The sequence below is a fragment of the Giraffa tippelskirchi genome, chromosome 11, assembly GCF_054371585.1.
Source record: "Giraffa tippelskirchi isolate mGirTip1 chromosome 11, T2T-mGirTip1v1.2.pri, whole genome shotgun sequence".
NCBI classification, from domain to species: Eukaryota; Metazoa; Chordata; class Mammalia; order Artiodactyla; family Giraffidae; genus Giraffa; species Giraffa tippelskirchi.
Window position 1 is genome coordinate 78,618,360 of NC_137285.1, and position 10,539 is coordinate 78,628,898.

General features: G+C 53.7%; 1 protein-coding gene and 1 long non-coding RNA gene across 2 annotated transcripts in view; one reads left to right on the top strand and one right to left on the bottom strand.

Moving 5' to 3' along the window:
- The window catches only part of LOC145527776 (uncharacterized), a 681,763-nt gene extending 677,142 nt beyond the window's left edge, over window positions 1-4,621 (top strand). Inside the window, exon 89 of the long non-coding RNA XR_014069857.1 lies at window positions 2,439-4,621. This is a non-coding gene — a long non-coding RNA (uncharacterized LOC145527776). The remainder of the gene's footprint in view (window positions 1-2,438) is intronic.
- LOC145527770 (uncharacterized) lies at window positions 4,573-9,767 on the bottom strand. Its single transcript, XM_081545842.1, has 3 exons — window positions 6,202-9,767; window positions 5,490-5,802; window positions 4,573-5,232 (listed from the first exon to the last, which is right to left on the bottom strand). Exons 1-3 carry the CDS (start codon window positions 6,610-6,612, stop codon window positions 5,018-5,020), a joined length of 939 nt encoding a protein of 312 aa, XP_081401968.1. The 5' UTR covers window positions 6,613-9,767; the 3' UTR covers window positions 4,573-5,017.
- Window positions 9,768-10,539: the final 772 nt, after the last annotated feature.

Below are 10,539 nucleotides of genomic sequence, written 5' to 3' on the forward strand. Positions count from 1 at the left end.
AAATGGCAAGGAGACTCTGATGTTAAGGAGCCTTTGACCTACGCTTCTTTCTAGCTATCTCATGACATCAGTCTTTAGGGTGAGGTTTTTCCCCGATATTGAGGTGGTATGAGATCAAAACCAATAGCGTTCTTCAGATGTAGCTGTCTGGTTTTCCCATGGACATTGATTGAAGAGGCTTTCCTGTTCCCATTTGGATATTCTCCCCGTCTGTGTCAGAGATGAGTTGACCATGGATGCTGGGGTTTGTTTCTGGACCCTCAACTTTATTCCATCGATCTGGATCTGTGTGTGTTGTTGTATTCCCAATAGCATACTGTCCTGCTGCTGCTGCTGCTGCGGCTAAGTCACTTCAGTCGTGTCTGACTCTGCATGACCCCATGGCCTGCAGCCTACCAGGCTCCTCCGTCCAGGACATTTTCCAGGCAAGAGTACTGGAGTGGGTCGCCATTGCCTTCTCCGATACTCTCCTGAGGATCCTAGTTTGGTCGTCTAATTTCCTTTCACACAACCTTGGATGTCCGTATCGGGGCTTTTTCGTCGGATTGTATTGACAATGTAGGCTCCTTTCTGTTTCCGTACCCCCTTTGCAATTCTTTGTTCGGTGCGAAAATGCATTGGCATTTTGGGAGGAATAGCATGGAAGCTGTGGATTGCCATGTGGGGCTGTGACATGATTTTCCCAATAGGAATTCTTTCAAGCCCTGAGCACAGCTTCTCTTTCCAGTGATTGGTGTGGGCTTGATCTTCCTCCTTCCATCTCTCGCCGTTTTGTGAGAACAGGTCCATCCTTCCCTTCTGGGGTAGATGGACTCGTGGGTATCACTTCAGTGAATGGCATTGTCAGTGGGGGTGATAATTCCCTTCTCATTGGAAGACTTTGCTGTGAGTATTAGAAATGCAAGTGACTTCTCTTCCCCTTCCTCCCTGTCCATGTCTCAGAGCCACCGGGAAACAGAGGCCTCATCCACGGTCACACAGGCCTGAGGGGGTGCAACTAGACTGTTGTTTCTTCAGGCCCTCAGTGCTGGACATCATCCGGGATACTCTGTGTGTGTCTTCCTCCGTCTGGTGTCCCTTCAGACCTTTCCCTAGTTTTCACAGGCTTGTTGTGTTGGCGTTCTTTGTCTGTTTGGAGACACATCCTTGATAAGCTTTGTGTTTCCACTCATTCGTCTCGCGATGTATGACCTGTCTTTTGCTTTTGTCATGAGGTCTTTCCCACAGTAGATATCTTTGATTTTGCAAAGTCCACTGTATTCTCTGGGGTTTTTTTGTGGACTGCCTTTTAGTTTTGTGTGTGAAGACTCAAAGCACGTGTCCGGTTTCTGCTCATTGTTCTTCTAGATTTGTGACAAGTTTTCATGGAAAGTTTGTCTAGGGATAACTGGAAGTGAACTCGGTGTAAGGTGTCAAGTCTCCATCTCCATTCATGTCATCCCCTGCAGTTTCCAATTCCCTGTTCCTGAGTGGTTTTGGAGACCTTGTGGGAAGGTTGGTTGCATTGGAGTTTGCATTTCCACCTTGATTCGATTCACACTGTTCTGCCCTCAGGGACACTGTCAAGGGGGAGTGAGGAGCAGCCTGCACTTCCAGCAGTGACCACACGGTGGGGCGAGTGCTGCTCTCCCCTCTGGGAGCCCCAGGCCACAGGCATCCCAGTGAGGAGCCAGCTCTGTGCTCAGCTGAAAGGAGTTAGTTAGTCTCTCAGGAGCCTCTGAGCCCTTGCCTTTGGATCACCCAGGGTGGGCATTTACTGGGACAGAAAAAATTGCCCTGAATTCCATGGACGGAAGAGCCTGGCTGTGTAGAGTTCGTGAGTTGCCGTGAATCAGACACAACTGAGGACACAAAAATTCAATAGATTAAAACACTTTTTGGGGGTGGGGGGGAGTGAAAGAGGGTGATGTGGGTTTTTTTGTCTTATATAACAGCCAAGGGAAATCTAGTTTAAACCTAAATTCACATAGATGGGAAAGGTATATCTCTCCGTCACCCTATTTAAAAAAAAAAAACCTACTAAACTTTTCTGAAAGTTTATTTAGTAGCTTCCTTGAGCAGTTTACTGTGGAGCATTTTTTTTTTTTTTTCTGTGACATTGGCCTCATTAAAAAGTACGGTTTGCCTTTACTGGATAATTTTGTTCATTGGTTTCTTAGGGAACCTTGGTAATATTTGAGTTTCCTGGGGAGTATGGTCACATGACCTGGCCCTGGCCAATCGGTGCGTTCCACCTCCCTGGCCACTGTGATTGGCTCCGGGCTGGGGCAGTGCCCAATCGGGGCCCAGGGCCGGGCCTCCCGTTGGAAGCCAGGGGAAGACGAGCTCTCGTCCTGCTGGGGTAGGGGAAGGGGTGGGGCCGGGGCAGGTCAGGCTCCAGCAGTGGGAGGGGCTTGAGGTCCGCCTGCGGCAGTTGGTGACGTTCCTGCTCCCCTCAGGGCAGAGCCGCCGGCCTGAGAATGAGGGCGCTGCTGAGCCCAGGGCCTGGGATGGCCCGTTGCTGCTGTGGTCCCAGAGCTCCACCCGAGACCTGAGGGAAGCCGTCTGCCCGTGAGTCCTCTCCCACTTGTCTGTCAGCTTGTTTGAAGCATGCTGGGTTTTCTGCCCAGCTGGCTAAGGGGAGTCCCTGGAAATGCAAGGGTGTGGGTTTTGGCAGACTTCAGGGAAGACATGCCAGATGAGCCTGGGAGACTCCAGGTTAATCTGGATTCAGGAGATATCTCTTCGGGCCAGCTAGTAATTGTAGGATAAGCCTAATGAGCCTTCAGAGGATGAAGAGAGTAACGTGCCAAGGTAGCAATCGATGTCCTCATTCGAGAGGATGAAGCTGGTGCTCAGAGAAGGGGGGAACTTGGCCACAGCAAGGAGGTGTGCACCCAGACAGGACCCCCCAGATCCGGCCATTGGAGCTCAGGGAGGCCACTGGTGTGGCTTGTCCCTGTGGCAGGGGCCGAGGCAGGCAGCCCACCCTGATTCCTGCGGGGGCCTGACTTGGGAAGTGCCATCTGGTAGCTTTGAGACTCACCAAACCAAATTGCACTGGAGAGAGGAGGGACACCTTCCTTCATCCACCCCCCACCCCCGCCGGATTCCCACATACCCTGACCCCTTTCTCTTGATTTCGGAGCCATTTCCAGAGTCCCGCTCATATGACCTCATTCGAAGTGCACTGTGGACGAGCTGCCATCTGCAGCTGCTACCACAGCAGCCAAGGGCTTTAGCTCCCGACTACCTCCCTTCCTTTGGAACTTGGGGGCCCTCTACTCCCCACTTGCACACCACAGACCTTTGCTGAGGATTGTGGGGACCCTCACTCAGTTTGCAGCACGTTGTAGCCATCCCTGTCCTCCCTTGAAACTCAGCTTGTGAGCTCCTTTGGAGCAGCGTGGCCCACCTGGCTGCAACGGAAGACACAGCTGACAGTGAAACAACAGCTTAGATCTGAGAGCCGGAAAGCTCTGTCAAAAGGGACCTCCCTCTTCACACCGTAGAGGCTGTAGGAGCCGCCAGGCTTTCGGAACCAGTGCTGGGGCCAAAATGACTCCACAGCTGTTTTCCTTCCTGGGGAGGGTTCTGGCTCGAGCGGGAATGGCTCAAGTCTCCTAAGGTTCTGAAAGCCCACTGTGTGCAGATTCACGGTACACAGAGAGGAAAAGGTGGAGTCCTACCCTGGAGGTGGTCACAGCTCACGGATGAGCCAGGCAGGCAGGCAGGCAGGGCATGAGAACACCTGAGCTGCCTTCATGAGTGAATGGTGTGGGGGCAGAGGAAGAGAAGCCGGTCTGCTCCCTCGTGTGGTGCCCAGGGCAGGTTGTCCCCAGAGGAAACCCTTACGACGGTGAGGACTATCACTGCTGTTTCCCAAGGGGTTCCGTCGGTGCGTGTCTTCCCCGGAGCGGTCAGGCCGTCTCTCAAGTACACTGGCCATGGGCATTGCCTCTCCTTGGAACTTCCCATGTGTTTCTCTTTTTTATGGAACAGTGATTTTCTAGAGTGGTTCTGGGCCACAAGGATGTTGGGTCATTTTCTAGCCTTCTGTCATGAAGAACGCTTTCCTGGGCATGGGGGTGGTTTGTTGTTCCAGCTCCCTTTCTTGGCTTCTTTTGGGAGCTGGTGCAACAAGAGGAGCTCAGCCTCTGCCTTCTGGCTGAGATGTCACCCTTCAAACAGCAATGCCTGCCTGGAGATAATGATGGCAGTTGCCAAAAGGGCTTCGTTTGGCACATGGTATCTTGAAAGGACGTACACCGTCCTTTCAGCTATCAAAGGCTAGTTCAAATGACATAAAAATGAGAACTCTCCAATGGAGTCTTACAATAGGTGGAGAGTCCGAAAAACACTCCTTCAGTCATTTCACTGAGAGTCATTGTTTGGGGACACCAAGAATATAGGAAGGAATGCAGAAAGAAAAGATGAAATTGTGTTCAGGATCGGGGGGAGGGATGAACAGGGCGTGCTTGCCTTGAATCCAGGCTTTGTTGGGGGGTGGGGCATAAAGATCGAACGGGTCTGAAACTACAAAGTGGTGATGGTAACACAGTATCACCAGAGTTACACAACAGTGATCCCAGATTGCAACAATGATGAAAAAGTTTACTAATCCCAACTTAAAAAACAAAAATACAGGAAACCATACAAAAAATAAAACATCACCAGAAAGGTGGAAAGAAACCAAATGCAAAGCAGTTCAGGGGAAAGGAACTCCATGTCCCCTGGGGGCAGACCGAGTTGCCGGCATCCACGGTGAGCAGACAGGGATGGAGGCTGCAGAGCCGACCGCTCCCCTGGACGTGGTGTTTCCGGCAAGGGCTCTGGGTCTCTGTCCAGAGCGGGGGCTCTTTCTCCCTGCAGGGCTGGGTGAGTGATCGTGGGCATCTGGGTGTTGCGCGGGAGCCAGGGCAGGCTCTCCCTGCCGAGGCGGTGACTCCTCCTCTGCCTCGGGTTCTCTTGCCAAAGCCCGAGCAGGTAGAGGTGCACGTGGAGGTGGAGGTTCTCGCTGAGGGGGTGGGACATCATCTCACCCAGGGGGTGCCTGGGGCTGGGGGTCCTGCAGGCACGGAGATCCGATCTGCCCGGTGTGCTGGCCAGTACCCAGCTGGCCTGGTGTCTCTGCGAGGGCAAGTCTCGGTTCTCCATCTGCCCTCGGTGGATCCCTGGGTCCTGCACCTGGAGCCACCACCTCTTTAGGGACAGGTCTGGGAAGTGGAGCCTGGTTCCAGTTGGAGGCCAGTGCTAGAGTTGGGGGAGAAGCAAAGTTTGCCCACAGGCCAGCCTTGGCATGTGCGTACCCCGGGACAGAAACCTTCCAAGAGGTTCCCAAAGAATACCCAGCGTCAGATGTCTTTTGGGACTGAAGTGTGCAAGATGGGGGGCGGGGGGTGTGAGGCCAGCGCTTGCTGCAGGCCCAGCAGCAGCTTTCGGGGACTCGTCCCTGTGTAGCTCAGCACCCCTCCCCACACACTCCCGTGCACCAGCCCCAGCGTCCTCACCTCTGTGCTCTGGCGTGCTGGGCTCCAGGTCCTCCTGGTGCCTCAGAGGCCGGGGTTCTCTGGACTCTGGGTCGGAGCCGGGTGTGCTGAGCTCCGTGGCAGCCTCAGACTGGGCCGCCGGCTGTATCCTGGGCGGTGTCTCGGCAGCAGGCCTTCCCCACCTCCGCGTCTCCCCCGGTGGGGCTGATGCCTCCGTGGGCACGCTGACCTGGAGCCTGCACTGGGCCTCACGGGCGGGCGGGTGGTGCTCCGACCCCTCCCTCTGGGAGCTGGATGGGGTGTCCCCGTCCTCGGCCTCATCACGTGGGAAGCTCTGCAACGACAGTGACCGTCAGCCAGCCATGCTGGGAGTTTTCCGAGCTGGGCCTGGCCAGTGGAGCCGCTGCTTCTGCCTGCTCGAACTTCTCTTCCCAGAAGGGTCAGAGACGTGTGTCTGCTCAGATCCCCACCCGGGAGGAAAGAGACCCATCTGAGGGTGTGAGGTCAGCCTGGCGGGCCGGCGCTGCCCACACTCTCCCCATCCCGCCCAGCCTGCTCTCCCCTGGGGTGTGGACACAACTTGTCCACAGGCTTCTGACCCCACATCCGCCTGGGCTTCCTTGAGGGGGACACAGCCCGAGGAACCCGCATCCCCACACACAGGCAAAGGACCCGGTGTTTCCGGGTGGCATGGGAGAGGTGGCCTGGCCCGGCCTGGGGCTCCCCGTGTTACCTTTCTGTTTCTCCGGGCAAAGGGCCAGAGGCCTCTCGGGGGTGTCCTGAGCCAACGTCGACAGGGTGCCCACGCACACTGCCTGTGAGCTCTCCTGAGGCCCCGGCCTCTGGGCAGGGGCAAACAGCAGAACATCTTGGCAGCAAGTGATCTGGCTGGGGGCTCCTCTCCGCTCTGGAGGCCTGGATACCCGGATTGCGGGTTCTGTTGGGTTCTGTTGCCGGCAGGTGACATCATCTCCTGGGGTTCGTGCTGAGGTCCCTTCCCCAAAACTTCCCAAGGGAATCTCTGGGTTTCTGACTGCTCGATCACCCCCCTTAGGCCATGTGCAGGCACAGTGACACCCACACGGCCCAGCCCACAGCCCTGGGGAGGCCTGGGTTCAGCCAGGGCCTGAGCTCCGAGGACCATGCTGCTCTCAGACCAGGCTCCTTCTTCTCATAAGTGGTGTGGCCCTTGACAACCATATGCCCCTCAGGGTTTCCCCAGTCTCTCCATCTGCAGAGTGGGGGTCATTCTCCCATCTGCTTCCTAGGCCTGTCGGCCTACGAGCAGCTCCATGCCTTTCCACCTGGGGCCGATATCACGTGGAGCTCGTGCGCTGAGACTTCAGAAAGAAAGATTCCATCCAGGGCTGGCACAGCACAGAATGGGGCAGAACGAGGCCTGGATGCGCCGTGGTACCCAGGAAAAGGCACTCCCCCTCCTGACTGTTTTGAGACCCCGCATCCAAGTTGGAGGACCGAAAGGAAGACTCGAAGGTCTCCCTCTCTTATAGAAAAGATTAGCCAACTTTCTGGTCCTCTGTTTCCATTGAGATTCTGTTGAAGTGTCCCAGCTCGGCTTCTGCGGGTGGCTGAGCTTCTACTGGCTCCCTGCGTTCTTGTCTTTTCCTCTCCAAACCTTCCGTCCTTTTCCCCCTTCTGGGGTGGAAGGGCGCTGTCATTGCTTCTACCTTCGAGACAGATTGAGGAAAAGTCTGGACCATCGACTCCTTTCCTCTCTTTGGTTCCGTGTCTCTCTCTGGCTGTGTCCCTCTCTTTTCCTTTCTCAATTCCGTCTGTGTCTTCCTCTTTCTCTCTCGTGTGTGGATGGATGGATGGATGCTAGGGATGCACATGTATATGATTAGATGAGGGTTATGTTTTAGGGATAGGTTAGAGGGAGAGAAAGGCTTTAGGTCAGAGTTGGTCATGGGGGAAGGGTCAAGGGTGGTGGTGGTGTTTCTTGGAATCTGAGTGCTGTGCATTCTTCCTCTTTCCATATGAACCCCTTCTCAGATACACCACTTGCAAGGAGTCTCTCGTGTTCCGTTTCCTATCTTTTGCATTTGTGAATGCTTAGCTTCTCTGTTGTGAAGAGGTTCCATTGGATGGAAACCCCGTGGTGTACTTCGTTTACCTCTTTCCCTTACTTGAAGAGACCCATTTCGACCTCCGCCCAGCAAATGGCAAGGAGACTCTGATGTTAAGGAGCCTTTGACCTACGCTTCTTTCTAGCTATCTCATGACATCAGTCTTTAGGGTGAGGTTTTTCCCCGATATTGAGGTGGTATGAGATCAAAACCAATAGCGTTCTTCAGATGTAGCTGTCTGGTTTTCCCATGGACATTGATTGAAGAGGCTTTCCTGTTCCCATTTGGATATTCTCCCCGTCTGTGTCAGAGATGAGTTGACCATGGATGCTGGGGTTTGTTTCTGGACCCTCAACTATATTCCATCGATCTGGATCTGTGTGTGTTGTTGTATTCCCAATAGCATACTGTCCTGCTGCTGCTGCTGCTGCGGCTAAGTCACTTCAGTCGTGTCTGACTCTGCATGACCCCATGGCCTGCAGCCTACCAGGCTCCTCCGTCCAGGACATTTTCCAGGCAAGAGTACTGGAGTGGGTCGCCATTGCCTTCTCCGATACTCTCCTGAGGATCCTAGTTTGGTCGTCTAATTTCCTTTCACACAACCTTGGATGTCCGTATCGGGGCTTTTTCGTCGGATTGTATTGACAATGTAGGCTCCTTTCTGTTTCCGTACCCCCTTTGCAATTCTTTGTTCGGTGCGAAAATGCATTGGCATTTTGGGAGGAATAGCATGGAAGCTGTGGATTGCCATGTGGGGCTGTGACATGATTTTCCCAATAGGAATTCTTTCAAGCCCTGAGCACAGCTTCTCTTTCCAGTGATTGGTGTGGGCTTGATCTTCCTCCTTCCATCTCTCGCCGTTTTGTGAGAACAGGTCCATCCTTCCCTTCTGGGGTAGATGGACTCGTGGGTATCACTTCAGTGAATGGCATTGTCAGTGGGGGTGATAATTCCCTTCTCATTGGAAGACTTTGCTGTGAGTATTAGAAATGCAAGTGACTTCTCTTCCCCTTCCTCCCTGTCCATGTCTCAGAGCCACCGGGAAACAGAGGCCTCATCCACGGTCACACAGGCCTGAGGGGGTGCAACTAGACTGTTGTTTCTTCAGGCCCTCAGTGCTGGACATCATCCGGGATACTCTGTGTGTGTCTTCCTCCGTCTGGTGTCCCTTCAGACCTTTCCCTAGTTTTCACAGGCTTGTTGTGTTGGCGTTCTTTGTCTGTTTGGAGACACATCCTTGATAAGCTTTGTGTTTCCACTCATTCGTCTCGCGATGTATGACCTGTCTTTTGCTTTTGTCATGAGGTCTTTCCCACAGTAGATATCTTTGATTTTGCAAAGTCCACTGTATTCTCTGGGTTTTTTTTGTGGACTGCCTTTTAGTTTTGTGTGTGAAGACTCAAAGCACGTGTCCGGTTTCTGCTCATTGTTCTAGATTTGTGACAAGTTTTCATGGAAAGTTTGTCTAGGGATAACTGGAAGTGAACTCGGTGTAAGGTGTCAAGTCTCCATCTCCATTCATGTCATCCCCTGCAGTTTCCAATTCCCTGTTCCTGAGTGGTTTTGGAGACCTTGTGGGAAGGTTGGTTGCATTGGAGTTTGCATTTCCACCTTGATTCGATTCACACTGTTCTGCCCTCAGGGACACTGTCAAGGGGGAGTGAGGAGCAGCCTGCACTTCCAGCAGTGACCACACGGTGGGGCGAGTGCTGCTCTCCCCTCTGGGAGCCCCAGGCCACAGGCATCCCAGTGAGGAGCCAGCTCTGTGCTCAGCTGAAAGGAGTTAGTTAGTCTCTCAGGAGCCTCTGAGCCCTTGCCTTTGGATCACCCAGGGTGGGCATTTACTGGGACAGAAAAAATTGCCCTGAATTCCATGGACGGAAGAGCCTGGCTGTGTAGAGTTCGTGAGTTGCCGTGAATCAGACACAACTGAGGACACAAAAATTCAATAGATTAAAACACTTTTTGGGGGTGGGGGGGAGTGAAAGAGGGTGATGTGGGTTTTTTTGTCTTATATAACAGCCAAGGGAAATCTAGTTTAAACCTAAATTCACATAGATGGGAAAGGTATATCTCTCCGTCACCCTATTTAAAAAAAAAAAACCTACTACACTTTTCTGAAAGTTTATTTAGTAGCTTCCTTGAGCAGTTTACTGTGGAGCATTTTTTTTTTTTTCTGTGACATTGGCCTCATTAAAAAGTACGGTTTGCCTTTACTGGATAATTTTGTTCATTGGTTTCTTAGGGAACCTTGGTAATATTTGAGTTTCCTGGGGAGTATGGTCACATGACCTGGCCCTGGCCAATCGGTGCGTTCCACCTCCCTGGCCACTGTGATTGGCTCCGGGCTGGGGCAGTGCCCAATCGGGGCCCAGGGCCGGGCCTCCCGCTGGAAGCCAGGGGAAGACGAGCTCTCGTCCTGCTGGGGTAGGGGAAGGGGTGGGGCCGGGGCAGGTCAGGCTCCAGCAGTGGGAGGGGCTTGAGGTCCGCCTGCGGCAGTTGGTGACGTTCCTGCTCCCCTCAGGGCAGAGCCGCCGGCCTGAGAATGAGGGCGCTGCTGAGCCCAGGGCCTGGGATGGCCCGTTGCTGCTGTGGTCCCAGAGCTCCACCCGAGACCTGAGGGAAGCCGTCTGCCCGTGAGTCCTCTCCCACTTTTCTGTCAGCTTGATTGAAGCATGCTGGGTTTTCTGCCCAGCTGGCTAAGGGGAGTCCCTGGAAATGCAAGGGTGTGGGTTTTGGCAGACTTCAGGGAAGACATGCCAGATGAGCCTGGGAGACTCCAGGTTAATCTGGATTCAGGAGATATCTCTTCGGGCCAGCTAGTAATTGTAGGATAAGCCTAATGAGCCTTCAGAGGATGAAGAGAGTAACGTGCCAAGGTAGCAATCGATGTCCTCATTCGAGAGGATGAAGCTGGTGCTCAGAGAAGGGGGGAACTTGGCCACAGCAAGGAGGTGTACACCCAGACAGGACCCCCCAGATCC